This window comes from Haematobia irritans, chromosome 1 (assembly GCF_050003625.1).
Source record: "Haematobia irritans isolate KBUSLIRL chromosome 1, ASM5000362v1, whole genome shotgun sequence".
Taxonomy (NCBI): Eukaryota; Metazoa; Arthropoda; class Insecta; order Diptera; family Muscidae; genus Haematobia; species Haematobia irritans.
This window is the reverse complement of record NC_134397.1, coordinates 26,229,856-26,254,699: the sequence shown is the minus strand read 5'-3', so window position 1 is coordinate 26,254,699 and position 24,844 is coordinate 26,229,856. Positions and strand designations below refer to the sequence as shown.

General features: G+C 33.4%; 1 protein-coding gene across 1 annotated transcript in view; it reads right to left on the bottom strand.

Moving 5' to 3' along the window:
- Dhc1 (dynein axonemal heavy chain 1) overlaps window positions 1-18,648 on the bottom strand; it is a 154,695-nt gene extending 136,047 nt beyond the window's left edge. The window contains exons 1-10 of the mRNA XM_075289651.1: window positions 18,443-18,648; window positions 16,488-16,647; window positions 9,247-9,397; window positions 8,223-8,859; window positions 4,196-4,303; window positions 3,059-4,138; window positions 2,872-2,991; window positions 2,656-2,812; window positions 257-311; window positions 37-170 (exon numbers count right to left, since the gene is read on the bottom strand). Coding sequence (XP_075145766.1) covers window positions 37-170; window positions 257-311; window positions 2,656-2,812; window positions 2,872-2,991; window positions 3,059-4,138; window positions 4,196-4,303; window positions 8,223-8,859; window positions 9,247-9,397; window positions 16,488-16,647; window positions 18,443-18,607 — 2,767 coding nt within the window. The 5' untranslated portion in view covers window positions 18,608-18,648. The remainder of the gene's footprint in view (window positions 1-36; window positions 171-256; window positions 312-2,655; window positions 2,813-2,871; window positions 2,992-3,058; window positions 4,139-4,195; window positions 4,304-8,222; window positions 8,860-9,246; window positions 9,398-16,487; window positions 16,648-18,442) is intronic.
- Between the last annotated feature and the right edge of the window lie 6,196 nt (window positions 18,649-24,844).

Here is a 24,844-nt window from a genome sequence, read left to right as displayed (position 1 = left end):
TCGTTGTATTGAATCTTTGGATTTTTCTCAACTTACTATCGAATAATGTGACAATATCATCTCCTGCCATTTCTTTAAATCTTTCTGATGCCTTATCCACAAGGTTTAAAACTTCTTCAACCGCTTCGGAAATCATTTGACTTTTACGATTCAATTCAATAGCCGCTTTTCTGAAATTAAAAGGAATTGAGATTTTCAGGAACTTTCTTTATATACAATGAGAATATAAGAATAAAATAATGAGAACACTGCGTACCTGCATGACTCTTCACTTTTCTCTAGAAATTCTTCAACTGTCCAAATTTCATCATCTGAAATATGAAAAGAAACCTTATGATAAAAGTTTGTCTGAACAATGAGTAAGCTGACATATTGCATTTAATTTTCTAGACAGTAGAAAATAAATCCCTGGTTGTTCGAAGGTATATGAGGTTGCATCATCGTTCATTTATTCAGCTTAAAACTTCACCAGATCTATACTAAAGTCTATGGAAAAGTCAATTCGCCCGGATGAAAATATGTATAGTTAGGAGTGTATAATTCCACTTCCCTCTAGTCACGAGTTCTTTGCTTCTCTCTATATAGACGTTCAAACCTAGAGGAGGAGTGCGATCTCTCTGTGGTAGTGTTCTTTTGTTTCTATTCCTAATTTCGTCTGCGTCATAAAGGTGTGAGAACTCTCTACTTCTATTTCGCAAATAGCTAGTCCTCGTTTCCACTCATAGCGTTTCCATAGTATAAAGCCAGCAATCTTGGGCTTGCTCTCCAAGGAGAAAACAGACGAGTTATAGGTTTCGATAGACTCCCTATTCCAGACATAGCTGGATTCCTAAGAGAACTTCCGTTTGTTTTAATAAACGTATCCTATTTTATCTTGGAATTTGAAAGAACCTTCGTGTGTCCCATTAGCAATTATAGTCTTTGTACTTTTTAAAGGGATTTATGAATACAATACCTATTACGAGTGTTCGTTGCTTCATATTAATACGTATTACTAATTCCTAGTGTGACAATACTTATTACCATTATCTTCAGTGACAGGCGCCTACAGTGATATCCCAATTACTCATCGCTATCGCATTTAATAAAGTCCAAATATGAAACCCTGACCCCTCCCCCCCCCCCCCAATCTAGATAAGAGCTATTATTTGTATCCACCCGAAGCACAGAGGAGAGTCTTCCGATTCATCCCATGGCGAGTGCATACTATACAGCTCAACCAGCAGGATGAAATCCATCCTTTTCTTCTTAGTAAATAAACTTCCGTCAAAAAACTCACTGAGTATATGAATAACCCTTCTACACTTTCCGACAATAGCGATTAACATGCTCAAACTCATAGACTTGCTCTCCACTAACAAGCCATACCAGTGATGGTTTTCGTAATGCGCTTTAGAGACTATCAGTTTTTCCGGACGACTGTGCTCGCGTTGAACATATCCCATACATTGAACATATTATAAGTTAAGTCCGAAGGAAAAATCGAGACTGCTGCATGTTTATGGGATCGATAACACATTTACCGATTATTTAGTCATCGCCGATAAGTCGTATCGATTCGACATACTGTAAGATTCTTTACAAACACCGACATTCCGTCCGGAATAACTAATAGTCTGTAAAACGCATAACCATCAATTGGGAGCATTTCACTCAGAGTTTTCCTCAGAGAACTCTACTACCCTATTTTACTTGAACCCATAAGAACTTGGGTTCTTGATCTGAGATGTATCTCGATCCTTTCAACTTCTCTTTAGCAATTAATTAGCGTCGTTGCCCATTGTATAGGGACTTTACCAATTAGAAATCTAATCTAAATCAAGTCTAAAAAATCCCTTTTCTCTCTCGTTTTTGGGCGAAATAAAAAAAACACCTATTATATTAGCTTTTTATAAAAATGCCTATAACGTGTAACTTTTGGACCTATACCTATCTACTCTCTGCTCTAACTCAATCTCAATATTCAAGATATTACTTACCATTTTTAACTCAATCATCATAGGAGCTATTATTTATATCCTGCCGTAGTCAAGGGGAGAATATTACCTCTAGACCTGCTCCATTTCATTCCATCGCGAGTCAATAGGACAAACCTCATCAGTACCCCTTTATAAACTAACGTACCCTCATTCTGTCGAGAGTCTAGCTGAGTATACGGGGAACACCTTTTCGGAAACTAGCGACTAGCACAAACACCACCTCATAGACGTGCTCTCTACAGCTGAGTGATGGGTCTCGATAGGCGCCCTGTTGCACGATCGGCATTTGAGGACCCAGCTGATCATCCAGAGGATTAAGCAAAAAATTCCTTCTACTTCTACACATTCTTGTTTAAACTTAAAAGTGTGAGAAGATACCCTCTATTATTTTCTGTCAGAAAAACAAATTACATGCAATTTACGTCGACGCCAATTGATTGCTAAAGCGAATAAGCAAATATAATACCTATTACGAATGATTGTTCTTTTATTTTAATACCTATTACTAATGCCCAATTTGTGATATTCCAATTACTTATCTGTTTTCTTTAATCGTTTGAATATAAAACCTTTCCTCTTTACCTATTACCATAATGCTTATTACAAATAATTCTTGGCACTTATACCTATCCGCCCTCTACTTTAAAATCATCACATTGCTCAAGCTATAACTTACCAGCTGGTAAAACTTGCAATGATATATCCTGCATACACATCAAGACATGCAATATACGATTGGAATAGATATCATGGATGCGAGCCACTAATACTTCAAATGTTTCTATGGCTTGTTTGCAACGTTCATAGAATTTATTCCAATTAGGATCGGTCCACTGAAAAAATTATTGATGAAATATAAAACCTTAATTTCATCCATAGAACAAATACTCACATTTATTGTAGTTAAACCTGGTTTTAACATGGCCGTTAAACGCACCAATTGAGGTAAAAATAAAGGTCGTACTTCCAATTTGACAGCACGAACTGTGGTCAAAAACATTTTGATAAGATTCTAGAAAAAAAAACAAACAAATCAATAAAATCAACTTGCCTTTTTGAATCCTTAGAGCTTCACTTACATTCAATGAGTCCTGTATGGTTATAAAATAATCCTGACGACTCATTAGTGTCGCTGCCACAATAGGTAAATCTATTTTGATTTTGGCCAAAAGCTTAGCCTCACGTATTAACAAAGGTATAGTGGGATGTAGATTGACAAACATACGATCACCTTGCAGCGACAGCAATGGCTGTAGAAGACAGGCATCTGCCACACTGACATCTTGATCCATCCAAATGGCTATAATTTCATCTTCATATTCACCCAACAGATTGGCCACATGATTATAACGGGCCTCTACATCTCGAGTTGGGGGTAAAACACCCAATACCGGATGATCACACACCGCATCTATTAATTCGGTGATGTGACAATATAAAGAACGACTCCAATAGATACGACCCGAAATAGGTGGGAAATTTCGTCCCACTGGAGGATCATCACGTTGTTTACGAAAGAGTTTAACTACCCTCTCTACTTCTTTATCCACATAGCGTACTATACGCATATATTTCTCATCCATTTTCGATAGAGGTATTTTTTCGCTCACCTTTTCGAACCGGATAAGGAAACGAATACACTGTGGCGTCTCCCATACCGTATCGAAGTTGGTCTCTATCAATGTGGCTATGGTGTCCTTTAGAACATCCGTTTTACTTATGAATTTCTCATAGTCATCATTGAATGCTGCATTACGATGATCCAAGTAATCATATTTTTTGGATAATATTTCCTTTTTAGCTTCTTCAAAATGATTCGAAGCATCCTCTAAAGCTTCGGCCAAGAGTAGACCTTCCAATCGTCTTTCGAACAAATGAGTATAGTCATCTATCAAATTGAACATGGATGTAATTTTCGATAGCCTTTCACAAAATGTATCAAATTTTCCAAAAACAAAATTCTCCGAAAATCCAAATGGTGTTTGATTGGGAAGAAATGGTTGCTCTCTTACAGTATAGTAGGTCTCGTGATAGATGTGATTCAATTTGATGCAATTACTAAGTTTGGTGCGAACTAAAGAACGATCCTGAGACCAAATGGTCTCTTTGCAGCGGCAAGTGATGTATGATTTGCAGGTTTCTATCATTTGATTGGTGATCTGTTGAGGAGAAGAAATGGAAATTAAACCGCAAGGAAATTATTGGGATAACCTTACCTTAACCATAAGTGCTGATGTCCTTTCGGATGTGTTATAAAATTGTGAGACACTATATATCAAGCGTACCGTTTGTAAGAGACTCAATATCGATTCCTTCATGCAAACCTACAATTTGAAAATAGATTTGTATTAGTCTTGATTCAATTCAGTGAAGATGGCAGATCGCCCAGTCTTTTGGATATTCGACATACATATATTTAACCTATCGTGATAAAATTTTGACAAAATTTTCTATAGAAATAAAATGTTGACAACTTAAAAATTTCTATAGAAATAAAAATAAAATTTGGACAAAATTTTCTATAGAAATAAAATGTTGACAAGATTTTCTATAGAAATCAAAATTTTGACAAAATTTTCTAAAGAAATAAAATTTTGATAAAATTTTCTATAGAAATAAAATTTTGACAAAATTTTCTATAGAAATCAAATTTTGACAAAATTTTCTTTAGAAATAAAATTTTGGAAAAATTTTCTACATAAATAAAATTTTGGAAAAATTTTCTAAAGAAATAAAATTCTGACAAAATTTTCTATAGAAATAAAATGTTGACAAATTTTCTTTAGAAATAAAATGTTGACAAAATTTTCTCTAAAAATACAATTTTTGACAAAATTTTCTTTAAAAAGAAAATTTTAACAAAATTTTTTATAGACATCAAATTTTGACAAATTTTATTTCTGTAGAAGTAAAATTTTGAAAAAATTTTCTCTAAAAATAAAATTTTGACAAAATTTTTTTTTAGAAATAAAATTTTTGACAGAATTTTTTATAGATATCAAATTTTGACAAATTTTATTTCTGTAGAAATAAAATTTTGGAATAATTTTCTAATAAAATAAAATGTTGTCAAAATTTTCTATAGAAATAAACTTTGAACAAAATTTTCTATAGAAATAAAAATTTTGACAAAATTTTCTATAGAAATAAAATTTTGACAAAATTTTCTATACAAATAAACTTTGAACAAAATTTTCTATAGAAATAAAATTTTGACAATATTTTCTATAGAAATAAAATTTTGAAAACATTTTCTATAAAATTAAAATTTTGACAAAATTTCCTACAGAAATAAAATTTTGGAAAAAATTTCTACAGAAATAAAATTTTGGAAAAAATTTTCTGAAGAAATAAAATTCTGACAAAATTTTCTATAGAAATAAAATTTTGACATAATTTTCTCTAGACAAAATTTTCTTTAGAAATAAAATTTTTGGCAGAATTTTTTATAGACATCAAATTTTGACAAATTTTATTTCTATAGAAATGAAAATTTTGACACAATTTTCTATAGAAATAAAATTTTGGAAAATTTTTCTATAGAAATAAAATGTTGACAAAATTTTCTATAGAAATAAAATTTTGAAAAAATTTTCTATAGAAATAAAATTTTGACATAATTTTCTCTAGACAAAATTTTCTTTAGAAATAAAATTTTTGGCAGAATTTTTTATAGACATCAAATTTTGACAAATTTTATTTCTATAGAAATGAAAATTTTGACAAAATTTTCTATAGAAATAAAATTTTGGAAAATTTTTCTATAGAAATAAAATGTTGACAAAATTTTCTATAGAAATAAAATTTTGACAAAATTTTCTATAGAAATAAAAATGTTGACAAAATTTTCTATAGAAATAAAATTTTGACAAAATTTTCTCAGAAATAAACTTTTGCCAAATTTTTTATAGAAATAAAATTTTGACATCATTTTCTGTAGAAATAAAATTTTGACAAAATTTCCTACAGAAATAAAATTTTGGAAAAATTTTGTACAGAAATAAAATTTTGGAAAAAATTGACAAAATTTTCTTTAGAAATCAAATATTGACAAAATTTTTTAAAGACATCAAATTTTGACAAATTTTATTTTTGCAGAAATAAAATTTGGGAAAAATTTTCTAAAGAAATAAAATTTTGACAAAATAAAATTTTGGAAAAAATTGACAAAATTTTCTTTAGAAATAAAATTTTGACAAATTTTATTTCTGTAGAAATAAAATTTTGGAAAAATTTTCTATAGAAATAAAATTTTGACATAATTTTCTTTAGAAATAAAATATTGGAAAAATTTTCTAAAGAAATAAAATGTTGTCAAAATTTTCTTTAGAAATTAAATTCTGATATACTTTTTTTTTTAGAAATAAAATCTTGACAAAATTTTCTATAGAAATAAAAATTTTGACAAAATTTTCTATAGAAATAAAATTTTGACAAACTTTTCTATAGGAATAAACTTTGAACAAACTTTTCTTTAGAAATAAAATTTTGGAAAAATTTTCTATAGAAATAAAATTTTGACATAATTTTCTTTAGAAATAAAATATTGGAAAAATTTTCTAAAGAAATAAAATGTTGACAAAATTTTCTTTAGAAATTAAATTCTGATATACTTTTCTTTAGAAATAAAATCTTGACAAAATTTTCTATAGAAATTAAAATTTTGACAAAATTTTCTATAGAAATAAAATGTTGACAAACTTTTCTATAGGAATAAACTTTGAACAAACTTTTCTATAGAAATAAAATTTTGACAAAATTTTCTTTAGAAATAAAATTTTGACAAAATTTTTATAGACATCAAATTTTGACAAATCTTATTTCTGTAGAAATAAAATTTTGGAAAAATTTTCTATAGAAATAAAAATGTTGACAAAATTTTCTATAGAAATAAAATTTTGACAAAATTTTCTATTGAAATAAACTTTTGACAAAATTATCTATAGAAATAAACTTTTAACAACATTTCCTATAGAAATAAAATTTTGACAAAATTTTCTATAGTAATAAAATTTTGACAAAATTTTCTATAGAAATAAAATTCTGACAAAATTTTCTATAGAAATAAAATTTTGACAAAATTTTCTATAGAAATAAAATTTTGACAGAATTTTCTATAGAAATAAAATTTGACAAAATTTTCTATAGAAATAAAATTTTGAAAAAAATTTCTATAGAAATTCAATTTTGACAATATTCTCTATGGAAATAAAATGTTGACAAAATTTTCTATAGAAATAAAATGTTAACAAAGTTTTCTATATGAATAAAATTTATACAAAATTTTCTATATAAATAAAATAAAATTTTGACACAATTTTCTATAGAGATAAAATTTTGACAAAATTTTCTAGAGAAATGTTGACAAATTTTGCTGTAGAAATAAAATATTCACAAAATGTTTTATATAAATAAAATTTTCCAAACATGTTCTATAGAAGTAACATTTTGACAAAATTTTCTTTATAAATAAAATCTTAACAAAATTTTCTATAGAAATAAAATTTTGACACAATTTTGTTATAAAAATACAATTTTGACAAAATGTTGTATAGAAATAAAAATTTGACAAAATTTTCTATAGAAATAAAATGTTGGCAAAATTTTCTATAGAAATAAAATTTTCACAGAATTTTCTATAGAAATACAATTTTGACAAAATTTACTATTGAAATAAAATTTTGATAAAATTTTCTTAAAATTTTGGTAGATTATTTTTGGCTAAAGTGGCAACAGGACGTGAGAAATAAAATAAAATGTTGACAAATTTTTCTGTAGAAATGAAATGTTGACAAATTTTTCTATAGAAATAAAATGTTGACAAAATGTTATATGTCTAAGTCGCTACATAAAATTTTTCAAAAATTTTCTATAGAAGTAACATTTTGACAACATTTTCTTTATAAATAAAATCTTAACAAAATTTTCTGTAGAAATAAAATTTTGACACAATTTTCTATAAAAATACAATTTTGACAAAATGTATAGAAATAAAAATTTGACAAAATTTTCTATAGAAATAAAATTTAGACAAAGCTTTCTATAGAAATAAAATTTTCACAGAATTGTCCATAGAAATAAAATTTTGACAAAATTTTCTATTGAAATAAAATTTTGAAAAAAAAAAATCTATAGAAATAAAATTTTGCTAAATAAATCTTATTTTGTTTGTTTTGTAGTTGTTTGATAAAATTTTCTTCAAATTTTGGTAGATTGTTTTTGTTTATTTCTTAAATTTTTTACCGGATCATCTAAATACAACGAATGACAGCAATTCTCCATGGCTTGGATAAATTTGGAATTATCCCTTGCTTCGTTATAGCAAAATGTTATTTTACGATCGGTATCCTTCCAATCACGCATAACTTTAGAATTGGCCAAAAACAAGCAATGCAATGTATATTGAACTTCTTTGGTTTGCAGATGAGCCAAAAGTTGCGAGAATTGGGCACCACGTTTTTTCCAATATTCCAATTCATCTTGAGGGCCACTTGAATCATTCTCCTTTCGCAATTGATCACTTTCACCCAAGATCTTAGTGATGCCCTTAATCCAGTTGGTTACTCGTTCTTCAAGTTGAGTACAAAATTCTTGATTTTTTGCCAAGTCTTTTACTTCATCAACTTGTTCGACACGTTCGAACATATCGCAGCCATCATCGAACACATTGAAGTGATCGCAAACTTGTTCACAAACTCTCAAAGCACTACAAAATGAACGCAGCCCCGGCAATAATTGGCCTTTAATAAGGCCACAACTGAAATCCTCTTCTTCTCCCTCTAGGCTGGGGAAAGCCAAAGCTTGCATAAAGACATATTCGATAATACGTTCGATGGAAGTAACCAAACCAACATTTTTGGCATCGATAATGCCACAAAATCTGAAAGGGAGTGAGCATATAAGGTAAACTTCTATTTAAAAATATATATATTTTTATTCAGAAAAAAATTGTATTACATTGTATAAGTAAGTGTAAATGAAAATATTTCAAAACGCTTTAAAATTAAAGTATTTTATATAAATATGAAAATTAATAGATTCAGCCCTCATCGATTTTATAACAACATTAAAGGGGAAGTTACTCTCAATTTTTTTTTTGTGAAAATTTTCAAATTCTATAAAACCCAAAAAAAATTACGTTCACATACGATTGCTGCAGCATTTTCCTTAACTTATTTTTAGATCAATTGATGCTTATCAATGTTTTATGTCCCTGTTTACGAAATTGTTTTTATTGTTTAGTGAAATTTATACTCATTTTACTTACAAATCCTTTTGAAATCCTTCCTCAGGCAATTGTTTGGTTGTATTAATGCGAAATATGTAAATACAAACACCGGTGAAAGCACATGTCCAACCATCAGTGAGGAAAAGTTTTTTCTGCTTCGCTGGAGCTGAACTGCCTGGAGAAGTACCACCTTATACAAACAAAACCCATAGAATCATTCAGAATCATCAAAATCATCAAATTTGTCCATTCATCCAAAACATTGAAAACATGGTAAAAAAAGAAACAATCATAAATATGTAAATAGAATAGAAATATTTGTTTTGAAAATATATACTAGGAATAAAACAATGTACAAATGAAGCTAAGTTTGACTGTACGGATTAAAATATTGACCCAATATAAAAAAAAAAAAACATTTTTTAGTCTGGGCAGAAGCCCATATACACTTCTCTTTAAGATTTAGAGAGAAAATCTCCAAAAGAACGTGCAAAAGCTGTAGTCCGTCAGCTTAGAGGCTGACGGTTCACTCTTCCACAGTGTTGCCAAAGAGATCAACCCAATAGTGCAGGAATCCGATCTCTAATACTCATATCACATAACAACGCAAACTTCAAATATTTTCTAGTGCTTAAATCTTTTTTATACCCTCCACCATAGGATGGGGGTAAATTAACTTTGTCATTCCGTTTGTAACACATCGAAATATTGGTCTAAGACCCCATAAATATATTCTGGGTCGTGGTGAAATTCTGAGTCCGTCCGTCTCGCCGGCTGTCCGTTCGTCTGTGGAAATCACGCTAACATCCGAACGAAACAAGCTATCGACTTGAAACTTGGCACAAGTAGTTGCTATTGATGTAGGTCGGATGGTATTGCAAATGGGCCATATCGGACCATGTTTACGTATAGACCCCATATAAACCGATTCCCAAATTTGACCTCCGGAGCCTCTTGGAGGTGCAAATTTCATCCGATTCGGTGGAAATATAGTACGTGGTGTTAGTATATGATTTCTAATAAGCATGCCAAAATTGGTCCATATCAGTCCATAAATAACATATATATAGCCCCCATATAAAGCGATCCCCAGATTTGTCCAGCGGAGCCTCTTGGAGGAGCAAAATACATCCGATGGTACATTGCGCTAGTAACCACCATGCCAGAATTGGTCCACATCGGTCTATAGTTTTATATAGCCGATCCCCAATCACACAAAACTTCGTCCATATCGGTTCATAATCATGGTTGCTACTCGAGCCAAAAAAAAACTACCCAAATTTATTTCTATAGAAAATTTTGTCAAAATTTTATTTCTATAAAAAATTTTGTCAAAATTTTATGTTTATAGAAAACTTTGTCACAATTTTATTTTTTGTCAAAATTTTATTTCTTAGAAAATTTTGTCAAAATTTTATTTCTATAGAAAATTTTGTGAAAATTTTATTTCTATAGAAAATGTTGTCAAAATTTTATTTCTATAGAAAATTTTGTTAAAATTTTATTTTTATAGAAAATTTTATCAACATTTTATTTCTATAGAAAATTTTGTCAAAATTTTATTTCTATAGAAAACTTTGTCAAAATGTTATTTCTATAGAAAATTTTGTCAACATTTTATTTCTATAGAAAATTTTGAGAAAATTTTATTTCTATAGAAAATTTTGTGAAAATTTTATTTCTATAGAAAATTTTGTCAAAATTTTATTTCTATAAAAAATTTTGTCAAAATTTTATTTGTAATTTCTATAAAATTTTATTTTTATAGAAATAAAATTTTATAGAAAATTTTATTTCTATAGAAAATTTTGTCAACATTTTATTTCTATAGAAAATTTTGTCAAAACTTAATTTCTATAGAGAATTTTGTCACAATTTTATTTCCATAGATAATTTTGTCAAAATTTTATTTCTATAGAAAATTTTGTGAAAATTTTATTTCTATAGAAAATTTTGTCAAAATTTTATTTCCATAGAAAATTTTGTCAAAATTTTATTTCTATAGAAAATTTAGTGAAAATTTTATTTCTATAGAAATTTTTGTCAAAATTTTATTTCTATAGAAAATTTAGTGAAAATTTTATTTCTATAGAAATTTTTGTCAAAATTTTATTTCTATAGAAAATTTTGTCAAAATTTTATTTCTATAGAAAATTTTGTCAAAATTTTATTTCAATAGAAAATTTTGCCAAAATTATATTTCTATAGAAAATTTTGTTAACCTGAATTATATACGTATATAATCGGCCTTTTTTTGTTTAATATATACACCGTTAAGAAGTTTTAAGATACCTTGCCATCAGGTAGGCCATGTAATTCGATTGTGGATGACAGCCTTTAGTAAAAGTTTCTACGCACTCCATGGTGGAGGGTACATAAGATTTGGCCTGGCCGAACTTACGGCCGTATACTCCTATACTTGTTTTTTATATATTTATTGAAATTTTTAATTATAATAAATATTATAATAAAAAAATAAAATTACATGACCAATATTTCCAACTTTGAAGGACAACTCAAACCAATTAGAACAGCCAAAAGGTCTACCGCAATTGATCCGGAAGATGCCGAAGAACATTGGAATAATTATAATCAAAATTTCAACCAATCGGCTTTTGATATTTTTGAAAATCGATTCAAATCGACTTTTAACGAAACAGCCGATATTATATGAAAAAGGAATGTTATGCAAATATTTATATGGTGTCTCTGAGAGTATATGTAGACCATTTGTTTTAAAAACTATTATGAACGAGATGCATATGTACAGACCTGCGTTGGGTAGGAATTTATCCGCTTGTTCTAAATTTTCAAAAAGTCCCATGATCGAAATCGACTTTTCCAGAAATTAATGAATTACTTTTCTAACAAATGGCTAAAAAGCTGATTTTCTTGTATTATATGACGAAGCATAAAAGTCACAGCCAAGAGAAATCCGATGACTGATCCACATTTGAAATTCATCGGTTAAAAATTAGAAGTATGACACTCCTGCTTTGAACGCCTTCTGCAGACAACTCACCCAACAGCCCCAGACTTTTTACAAAAGCCTAACCCCCCGATTCCTGCTTCGACCGAACACCAAAAAGTTTTTCAGCGGTGGATTATCCCACCTCAGTAATGCTGGTGACATTTCTGAGGGTTTTAAAGCTTCTCTAAGTGGTTTCACTGCAATGTGGAACGCCGTTCGGACTCGGCTATAAAAAGGAGGTCCCTTGTCATTGAGCTTAACATGGAATCGGGCAGCACTCAGTGATAAGAGAGAAGTTCACCAATGTGGTATCACAATGGACTGAATAGTCTAAGTGAGCCTGATACATTGGGCTGCCACCTAACCTAACCCCCCGAACGCCTTAGATCGGACAAATCATCTAAAATCATTAACCACGAAGACTATTTTAGATGACATATGCCAAGAAGCTCTATGGCCATTGGCGCAATTGGTCTGGCCACGAAAATTTCGAAGCACATTGCTGAGTATGACTCGGATGTCTGACCCACATCTTCAATGTGTGCCTTTGCATGTTTGAAATTCTGCCAATCTGGGAAGGGTTTTTTCAGATACTTTAACTTCTTAAAAGGTGTAAGGAAAATCGCTGATCCAGATTTGTATTTCACTGGTGAAAAATCCGAAGAATTACGTTACTATGGTAAATGCACTAGACAGACAACTGACCCAGCACCCAGGTGTAAGGAAGATCGCTGATCCAGATTTGGATTTCATTGGTGAAAAATCCGAAGAATGGCGTTACTACAGTAAATGCCCTGGACAGACAACTGACCCAGCACTGAATCACATTGCTGAATATGTCTCGGATATATAGCCCACATCTTCAATGAGTGCCTCAGCGAACTGTTAAGAAGTGCTGATCCACATTTGGATTACATTTCAGTGGCAAATGGGAAGGATGACGTCACTACAGTGAATGCCTCCTGCGGACAACTTGCCCAACACTCAGATACTGTTGATCGTTCAAACAGAAGGCTAACCCGAACCTCCCTGTTCAAAATCTGACGATCTGAGGGAACAAAAAGAAGGCCGTAAATAACTTAAGAAGTTCTATAAAAATAAAAAAATAAGAAAGAATCCGATCGCTGAGCAACAATTGGATTTCATTGGTGAAAATCCTAAGGGTGACTTAGCTACAGAGAATTCTTTCTGCAGGCAACTCCCTCAGCGCACCCAGACATTTTATCGCTTATGCAAAAGGCTAATCCAAACCTCCCGTTCCCTCAGATCGGACAAATCCACTATAGTCAGCAACCATGGAGGATTATTTCGAGCGATAAATGACTTGAGGAGCTTAATAGCAATTGGCCTAGTTCTGACCTAACTATGATATCTGGCGCACATCACACACAACGTGTGCCCCAGCTGGCTTGAAACTCACCAATGTGGACAATAGGAAGGTTTTTTTCGGATACACACAATTTGATTTCATTGGCGAAAAATCCAAAGGATAACGGCCTACAGTGAATGGCTTATCCAGCACTCCCAGACTTTTGATCAGGTATAAGGCAAACCCGAACATCTCGTACCCTTAGATAGGACAAACTCCTATAGCCATTAACCATAAAGGGTAGGTCTGGCGATAAATACCACAAGAACCTCTATAGCAATCGGCACAATTGGTCTGGCTGCAAAAATACCGGAGTAAATGACTGAATATGGCTCGGATGTCTAGTCTACATTTTCAATTTTTGCCTTAACATGTGAGTTTCAAACACCAATCTGGAAAATAGGCAGGATTTTTCTGATACTGTCGCAGTTAAAAAAATTACGAAATCCCTCATTGCATATTTCATTGAAGCAAAATCAGAAGAATGACGTCACTTTTGATCGTTGAAACAAATGGCTAATGCTAATCAAGAAAAAACAAATCCACTATAGCCACCAATCAGGAGGATTATTTCTGGCGATAAATACCACTGAATGCTCCGCAACATTTGGCCCAGTTAGTCGTCCCACGAATATTCTCAAACACATTGCTGAAGTGTGAAGCCTTGGTAGTGGGGCCCACATTTTCAATGTGTGCTTCAGCACTTGTGTAATTCCACTAGTATGGAAAATTGGAAGGATTTTCCGAAACCGATAAAAAATGGTACTCCCATGTGGAATTCCGACACAAAAGATCGCCACCAAAGAGGAATAAGGAAGGTACGCTACTAGAATAATCCAATTTTTGATCCATGTGAGATCGTGCAAACAGAAGGCAAACTCGAGCCTATACTGCTCTCAGATTGAACAACTCCCCTTTGATAATCAGGGAGGAGGAACTTTCCAGTCAATAAAGCATATTATTGTTATTCGATGAAGGCTATTAAAAGCTCCACAACAATTGACCTCTGCATCCGAAAACAAAGAAGTCGAACTCGAACAGCTCGTAGTCTCAGAACGGACAACTCCTCTATGCTCATCGGGCAAGAGGATTATTCCAGGCGATAAAAGCCAACAAAAGCCCAGCAATCGATCCATATGTTCTGGCAACGAAGATGTTTAATCGCGTTGGATAAAACTTTTGTGAATTTTAACCCATCTGCAAAGGCTTTCTCAGCATCAAGGAGGAATATGGAAGTTGCGCTACTAAAATAAACCGATCTCTGGTCCATGTTACAGTTCACAACAATTTAGAACCTCTCAAACTTCAAATAAAAGCACTGACATTGTACCCAAAAACTCTGAAAAGATACCGCGAAAATTTGGAAAGACCAAGTCTCTACAGTGAATGTCTTCTGATCGTGTAAGCAGAAGAGTGACCCAAACTCTCTCATGCTCTCAGGTCGAATAACAGCTCTAACAGGTTGGCTGATAAGTCCCCGGTCTGACATATAGATGGCGTCGCTAGTATTAAATGCATATTATTTTTATATAGTACCAACCTTCAAATGATTCGTGTCAAAATTTGACGTCTGTAAGTCAATTAGTTTGTGAGATAGAGCGTCTTTTGTGAAGCAACTTTTATTATTGCGAAAAAAATGGACAAAAAAGGAATTTCGTGTTTTGATCAAATACAGTTTTCTGAAGGGAAAAAATACGGTGGAAGCAAAAACTTGGCTTGATAATGAGTTTCCGGACTCTGCCCCAGGGAAATCAACAATAATTGATTGGTATGCAAAATTCAAGCGTGGTGAAATGAGCACGGAGGACGGTGAACGCAGTAGACGCCCGAAAGAGGTGGATACCGACGAAAACATAAAAAAAAATCCACAAAATGATTTTGAATGACCGTAAAATGAAGTTGATCGAGATAGCAGAGGCCTTAAAGATATCAAAGGAACGTGTTGGTCATATCATTCATCAATATTTGGATATGCGGAAGCTGTGTGCAAAATGGGTGCCGCGCGAGCTCACGTTTGACCAAAAACCACAACGTGTTGATGATTCTGAGCGGTGTTTGCAGTTGCTAACTCGTAATACACCTGAGTTTTTCCGTCGATATGTGACAATGGATGAAACATGGCTCCATCACTACACTCCTGAGTCCAATCGACAGTCGGCTGAGTGGACAGCGCTCGGTGAACCGTCTCCGAAGTGTGGAAAGACTCAAAACTCCGCTGGCAAAGTAATGGCCTCTGTTTTTTAGGATGCGCATGGAATAATTTTTATCGATTATCTTGAGAAGGGAAAAACCATCAACAGTGACTATTATATGGCGTTATTGGACGTTTGAAAGTCGAAATCGCGGAAAAACGGCCCCATATGAAGAAGAAAAAAAAGGTGTTGTTCCACCAAGACAACGCACCGTACCACAAGTCATTGAGAACGATGGCAAACATTCATAAATTGGGCTTCGAATTGCTTCCCCACCCACCGTATTCTCCAGATCTGGCCCCCAGTGACTTTTTCTTGTTCTCAGGCCTCAAAAGGATGCTCGCAGGGAAGAAATTTGGCTGTAATGAAGAGGTGATCGCCGAAACCGAGGCCTATTTTGAAGTAAAACAGAAGGAGTACTACCAAAATGGTATCAAAAAATTGGAAGGTCGTTATAATCGTTGTATCGCTCTTGAAGGGAACTATGTTGAATAATAAAAACGAATTTTGACAAAAAATGTGTTTTTCTTTGTTGGACCGGGGACTTATCAGCCAACCGTTAGAAGCCACTAAAAACTCCATAATATTTTCTCCATATGGTCTGACAACAAAGAGGCTGAAGCTGGAGGCTGGATAGTTATGAATTCCAGCACACAGCTTCATTGAAGCTCCAGCCATTTGTAAATTATGAAATCTTACTAGATACCTGAATTGCTTAAATTTAAATTTAATTAATTGCTGAATTTACCTTGAGGTGTCTTCGAACTGCTCGAAGCCATACCAGATCGTGAGGGTCCCGGTTTATTTGGATCCTGAACGGGTTGAGGCTCCGGTTCATCGACCTCTTGGAAGAACCACAACAGCTTATTCTTCATATTTGGTAAAAAGAGTTGATTGATCTCATCAAGCTTTTGAAGGAAAATATAAAATTAGATTTTTTATTGCAATATTTCAATCATATCTAGAAATAAGGTGCAGGGACGTAGCCAATGTTTATTATACGGAGGGTATATTCTAATTTTTTTTTTGTTAGAAATTTAGTATAAATAAAGGGTGATACGGTCAAAATTTGGTCAAGGGAAAACGCGTGTAAATCGGTGAAATCCTTTATTTAAAAAATCAAATTAAAATTCTTTTTCAAGTTCAATTAGTATAAAATTCAGGAAAAATATTTAGTTAGGCTTCTTCCACCTTCTTCGCCGCAGAAAGCCAGTTTGCCTTGAACTTCTGCTCGTCCTTAGCATTTTTTTTTGGTCTTCTTTAGGTTCCGCTTGACAATAGCCCAGTATTTCTCAATTGGGCGGAGCTGTGGCATGTTGGGAGGGTTCTTGTCCTTGGAAACCACCTGCACGTTGTTGGCGGCGTACCACTCCATGGCATTTTTACCGTAATGGCAAGATGCCAAATCCGGCCAAAACAGTACGGAACAACCGTGTTTCTTCAGGAAAGGCAGCAGACGTTTATTCAAACACTCTTTCACGTAAATTTCTTGGTTGACAGTCCCGGAAGCTATGAAAATGCTGCTTTTCAAGCCATAGGTACAGATGGCTTGCCAAACCAGATATTTCTTTGCGAACTTTGACAGTTTTATGTGCTTGAAAATATCTGCTACCTTTCCCCTTCCTTTTGCCGTATAAAACTCCTGTCCCGGAAGCTGCTTGTAGTCGGATTTGACGTAGGTTTCGTCGTCCATTACCACGCAGTCAAACTTCGTCAGCATCGTCGTGTACAGCCTCCGGGATCGCGCTTTGGCCGTCGTATTTTGTTTATCATCGCGATTTGGAGTCACCACCTTCTTGTAAGTCGATAGTCCGGCTCGTTTTTTTTTTGGCTCGATGCACGGTTGTAGACGATACACCCAGATTATTTGCGGCATCTCGGAGAGAGAAGTTAGGGTTTCGCTTGAAACTACCGGCAACTCTCTTTGTCGTCTCAGCGGCTTCCGGTTTTCGATTTCCCCCCGATCCAGACTTCCTGGCTGTCGACAAACGTTCCCCAAACACTTTAACTTTTTGCCAGCTTTGCGTGCGAGTAGTTCGGATTTTCGCGATGCGCGAGCAAAATTTTGATACGCTGCTCTTCTTGCTTGGACGGCATTTTGACAACTGAAGAGTGAATTCCAAAATCAAAATAGAAGCAACATTCTACATACACACACCTTCAAAATGAGGGGTGTTCAGGTTTTTTAAATGCAAAATTGAAAGAAATACGTCAAGTTTATATTGACCAAATTTTGACCGTATCACCCTTTAGAATACATAAAGTTCATGTACAGTAAAACCTCTCATAGTCGCCTTAATTTTGTCCATATTGGGGAGGTGTCAACTTATGAGAGGATAATTTTAATGTGATAATACAGTGAAACCTCTCAAACTTGGACACTCTGAAAACCGGACACATCCCAAACATGGACAGTTGTCTGGGAACCTTTCCTATGTATTAATACATTAAACTTAACCTGGACACCTTTCAAAGGTGGACAAAATTTAGGCGTCCGTGCGCTTCCACCTTTCAGAGGTTTCACTGTATATGAATCATATCACATAAATTGTCCGCTTTTTGGAGGGTTTCGATTTTCAGAATATCGAAATTTGGCAAGTTTCGATGTAACTTGTTTGGAAATATCAGTCCGATCCCTCCCTTAGCTACGTCCCTGGTCCTTTGCAATATTTCAACTAACTCAAAAAGTATTTTGTCACTTACCATATCTCCTTCGAATATATAGTCCATCAACTGATGCCTTGGCAATTGCGTAGCATCAATCAATAGCTGAAAAGTGAATTCCAACCGGGGATCCATCTCCCCACGCCTAGCCTTGCGTTCACATTCTTCACGACGACGCTGTGCTTCATCAGCGTCAGCATCCATTTTGTTTGTTTGGATATTTCAAACAATTTCACAATTGCAGTTCAAATCAATAAAATCCAAAAAGGAGCCAAATAGAATTAGTATGCCTCGTGGAGCATTACGAAATGGATTTGACGAAGAAGAAGAAGACATAGGTTCAAGAACACGGTGCGGTGTTTGCATGGGAGAGAATTTATCAAAAATCAAAAGAGACATACATTTTAAATACAGAACCACCATAATCAAAATTCAAAAACCCATATGGTTATGATCAAAATTCAAAAATAAATCTATTTCAAAAAATTTATTGCTTGTTTTCTTCAAATATAGAAAAAGTGGAGGAAGATTCAAAATAGTTTTCCCTCAAATAGTTTTTAAATTGAAGAAAACAAATACCAAAAAATATTTTGAAATTTCAACTTGGTTTAGTGCCGATTACAAAAAAAACAACAACTTTCACATGCACTTTGTGTTAACAATCATTCCAAATATTAAAAAAAAAAATACTTCACAACAAACATCCAAGTTTGAGAAGTCTTGGAATTCAAATATTTTTCCAACATTATAATTTCAATGTTATTTGAATTCAAACTTTTCTCAAATGTTAGTGTTTTTTGGTTTATCTCCTAAATACAAAAACTCTTCATAAATTGATATAAATATAAAAATTTTGAAAAAATGTTAATAAATTTTAAATGTTATTAGGTTAAAAAAAATATACAGATTTAGGTGCCATTATTCATTATGAAAAGAATATTCATTAATGAATTTCTTCAATATTAGTGCCAAGGTTTTACACAACAATTTCATTCCCAGTGTATTTATAAACCGATGCTTTGATCGATTATTATAAACCTGAATTTAGAATTACAGGTTTCTTTTGGTGCCAATTAACAAAAATGAAGGTCGGGAAGTTTGGAAGATTTATACCTTTCTCCAGGAAACGACCAAGCTTTCCAGTTTCTTTTTACCTTGTGTTTGTTTTTGCTAAAGTGTGATGAAAATTTAATAGAAACAAAAAAATACATTAAAAACTGATAAAATGAGTGCTTATGAAAATAATTTTTTTTTTAGAAAATCTAAAACCTCGTTTTAAAATATTAAAAAAAAATACCAACGAGTTTATTGGAAAATATTTTAGTGTGTTCGCAAAGTCTTATTCTAATATCAAAAATATTATTTAAATTTTAGCATTATCATCATAATTGATTAATTTAAATGCTAAAATAAAAAATCAATCCCTTCAAAATTATTTTTGGGAAATTGTTTTACAAAAATACTTATTGTCAAAAATTAATTCTCAATTTTTATTTATTCAGAAAAAAATAAAACATTGTCTTTTTCCTAAAGTCTCCAATTGTAAAAAGTGTACTTTTGCTAAGATATCTGTAAAGATATAATAATGAAAATATAAAAAATAAATGTATTAATTTTTTTTCTTGCACTAATTCCTTTTTTGTATTCACTGGAAGAAAATAATGTATGAACATTTTATGAATATGAGGTCAAATGTATACACGCAGGGAAAGAATATGATCACTACATGCATGTGTCTAGAACATAACGTGAAACGTGTTTGAGGTGATTATATTCCTTCTAAATGAGTATGAAAGAATTGTGCCTAGACAGAAAAAAAAAAATTTTCTGCTTCAATCACGAAATTAATTGAACCAATTAATTTTTTAATTGAAATGCCCTTAATCACAAAAATGATAGCTTCAATCACAGTTTTAATTGGAAAAAAAATACTTGATTAAAATATTAATTGATTTCATTAGCAAATTTCAATTAATTTTTTAATTGATTCGATTGAAAATTTAATTAATTTAATGATTGCAAAATTCAATTAATTTTTTCATTAAAAACGTAACTATTTTCAATTACATTCTTAACTGCCTTAGTGTTTGATTAAACAATCGTTTGTTTGAAACAAATTTTTAGTTAAAAATTAAAACAAACAAGTATATACGGCCGTAAGTTCGGTCAGGCCGAACCTTATGTACCCTCCACCATGGATTGCGTAGAAACTTCTACTGAAGACTGACATCCACAATCGAATTACTTGGATTGCGGTAAAACTTGCCGATGCCAAGGTATCTTAAAACTTCCTTACACCGTCTTCTAAATTGCAAGGTAGTCCATAAGTGGTATATTTTAAACTAAACAAGTATATACAGTAGTAAATTCGGCCGGGCCGAATTTTAAATACCCACCACCATGAATCAAATATGATAGTTTACTTTGAAAAATCTTCGTCGTAGTGGGTTACTTGATAATATATAGAATTGTAGGGGGTTTGATGACTAATCTTCTCCCAAGGCAGTCAGCTCCCGAAGACAAACTTTAAAGATTCTACCTATGAAGACCAGATAAGAGTCTAGATTTATGAGAACCAATTTTGTTTGAGTTTTAGAGAAATTATAAACATATCGCGTATATGATTAAATTATGCCTTGATTTGAAATCTTAAATCTGTAGAGTAAAATCTGGAAATTTTACTTTCAGTTTGAAGCAATTTTCATGATCAGTGCGCCTGCTATTTTAGAGAATTTTAGAGTTGAATAAACGAAAATACTTTATAAGAAAAGGAAATTTCGTTTGTCTAAAATTTCATTATAAATTACTAATTTCCAGCAAATCGGATAAAAACTATGGATTCTAGAAGCCCAAGAAATAAAGCCGGGAGATCGGTGTATATGGGGGCTATGCCAAAACATGGAACGATAGGTACCATTTGCTACTCACATATTTGTGATCTTAAAATACCTCCAGAATTTCAAACAAATCGGCTAGAAAACATAGTCTCTAGACGCCAAAGAAGTAAAAATCGAGATATCAGTCTATATGGGGGTTATACCAAAAAATGGACCGATATACCTCAATTTCGGCACACTTATTTGTGGTCTAAAAATGCCTCTAGATTTCGAATTTCAGGCAAATCGGGTAATAAATACAGTTTATAGAAGCTCAAGAATTTCAGGCAAAGTTTCTAGAAGCCCAAGAAGCAAAATCGGGAGATCGGTCTATATGGGGGCTATACCAAAAAATGGACCGATGGGCACACTTTTCGGCACACCTTTTTATGGTCCCAAAAGAACTCTAGATTTTCAATTTCAGGAAAATCGGATAGAAAATATAGTTTCTAGAAGCCCAAGAAGCAAAATCGGGAGATCAGTCTCTATGGGGCCTATATCAAAACATGGACCGATGAGCACCATTTTCGGCACACCTTTTTATGGTCCTCAAATACCTCTATATTTCCAATTTCAGGCAAATTGGATAAAAACTACGGTTTTTATAGGCCCAAGACTCCAAATCGGTAGGTTGGTTTATATGGGGGCTATATAAAAACATGGACCGATACGGACCATTTTCGACTCACCTCTTTATGCTCCCAAAATACCTCTAGATTTTCAATTTCATACAAATCGGATAGAAAATACTGTTTCTAGACGCGCAAGAAGCAAAATCGGGAGATCGGTCTATATGGGGGCTGTACCAAAACATGGACCGATACGGACCATTTTCGACACTCCTCTTTATAGTCCCACAATACCTCTAGATTTCCAATTTTAGGCAAATCGGATGGTAAATATAGTTTCTAGACGCCCAAGAAGCAAAATCGGGAGATCGGTCCATATGGGGGCTATATCAAAACATGGATCGATACGGACCTTATGGTCCTAAAATACCTCTAGATTTTCAATTTCACACAAATCGGATAGAAAATACTGTTTCTAGACGCCTAAGAAGCAAAATCGGGAGATCGGTCTATATGGCTATACCAAAACATGGACCAATACGAACCATTTTCGACACACCTCTTTATGGTCCCAAAATACCTCTGGATTTCCAATTTCAGGCAAATCTGATAAAAACTGCGATTTTTATAGGCCCAAGACCCCAAATCGGAAGGTCGGTTTATATGGGGACTATATTAAAACTTGGACCGATATAGCCCATCTTCGAACTTGACCTGCCTGCAAAAAAAAACTAATCTGTGCCAAATTTGGGGACGATAGCGCCATTATTGAAGGCTGTAGCGTGATTACAACAGACAGACAGACAGACAGACAGACAGACAGACAGACGGACAGACGGACATGCTTATATCGTCTTAGAATTTCTCCCTGATCAAGAATATATATACTTTATATAGTCGGAAATCGATATTTCGATGTGTTACAAACGGAATGACAAACTTATTATGCCCCCGTCACCATTTTATGGTGGTGGGTATAAAAAGGCCGATTAAATACGTATATAATTAAGTTTGACAAAATTTTCTATAGAAATAAAATTTTGACAAAAGTTTCTATAGAAATAACATTTTGACAAAATTTTCAATAGAATTAAAATTTTGACAACATTCTCTATAGAATTAAAATTTTGGTAGATTATTTTTGGCTCGAATATGGATATGGACCAATTTTTGCATGGTTGTTAGAGACCATATACTAACACCATGTACCAAATTTCAACCGTAACGGATGAATTTTGCTCCTCTAAGAGGCTCCGGAGGTCAAATCTGGGGATCGGTTTATATGGGGGCTATATATAATTATGGACCGATATGGACCAATTTTTGCATGGTTGTTAGAGACCATATACTAACACCACGTACCAAATTTCAACCGGATGAAATTTGCCTCTCTTAGAGGCCTCGCAAGCCAAATTTGGGGGTCCGTTTATATGGGGGCTATACGTAAAAGTTGACCGATATGGCCCATTTGCAATACCATCCGACCTACATCAATAACAACTACTTGTGCCAAGTCTCAAGTCCATAGCTTGTTTCGTTCGGAAGTTAGCGTGATTTCAACAGACGGACGGACGGACGGACGGACGGACATGCTCACATCGACTCAGAATTTCACCACGACCCAGAATATATATACTTTATGGGGTCCTAGAGCAATATTTCGATGTGTTACAAACGGAATGACAAAGTTAATATACCCCCCATCCTATGGTGGAAGGTATAAAAATACGGTGGAAGCAAAAACTTGGCTTGATAATGAGTCATCATTATCAACAATAATTGATTGATATGCAAAATTCAAGCGTGGTGAAATGAGCACGGAGGACGGTGAACGCAGTGGACGCCCGAAAGAGGTGGTTACCGACGAAAACATCAAAAAAAATCCACAAAATGATTTTGAATGACCGTAAAATGAAGTTGATCGAGATAGCAGAGGCCTAAAAATCATCAAAGGAACGTGTTGGTTATATCATTCATCAATATTTGGATATGCGGAAGCTCTGTGCAAAATGGGTGCCGCGCGAGCTCACATTTGACCAAAAACAACAACGTGTTGATGATTCTGAGCGGTGTTTGCAGCTGTTAACTCGTAATACACCCGAGTTTTTCCGTCGATATGTGACAATGGATGAAACATGGCTCCATCACTACACTCCTGAGTCCAATCGACAGTCGGCTGAGTGGACAGCGACCGGTGAACCGTCTCCGAAGCGTGGAAAGACTCAAAAGTCCGCTGGAAGAGTAATGGCCTCTGTTTTTTGGGATGCGCATGGAATATTTTTTATCGATTATCTTGAGAAGGGAAAACCCATCAACAGTGACTATTATATGGCGTTATTGGAGCGTTTGAAGGTCGAAATCGCGGCAAAACGGCCCCATATGAAGAAGAAAAAAGTGTTGTTCCACCAAGACAACGCACCGTGCCACAAGTCATTGAGAACGATGGCAAAAATTCGTGAATTGGGCTTCGAATTGCTTCCCCACCCACCGTTTTCTCCAGGTCTGGCTCCCAGCGACTTTTTCTTGTTCTCAGACCTCGCAGGGAAAAAATTTGGTTGCAATGAAGGGATGATCGCCGAAACTGAGGCCTATTTTGAGGCAAAACCGAAGGAGTACTACCAAAATGGTATCAAAAAATTGGAAGGTCGTTATAATCGTTGTATCGCTCTTGAAGGGAACTATGTTGAATAATAAAAACGAATTTTGACAAAAAATGCGTTTTTCATTGTTAGACCGGGGACTTATCAGCCAACCTGTTAACATACACTCAATAGTTTTCACAAGCAAATACTTTGACTTTCTGGAATTGAACCCACAACACTTTGTGTGCATTTAAAAATTTATTTCATCCCATCTTAATACACATCATAGTCAAGCTCATAACATACACTCAAATTTTCACAAGCTCAAACTCATGCAATATTGAGAATCACATACACACACACACACCCAGACCCACTCACACAGTCTTTCTTCCAAACAACTCAATCAATCAC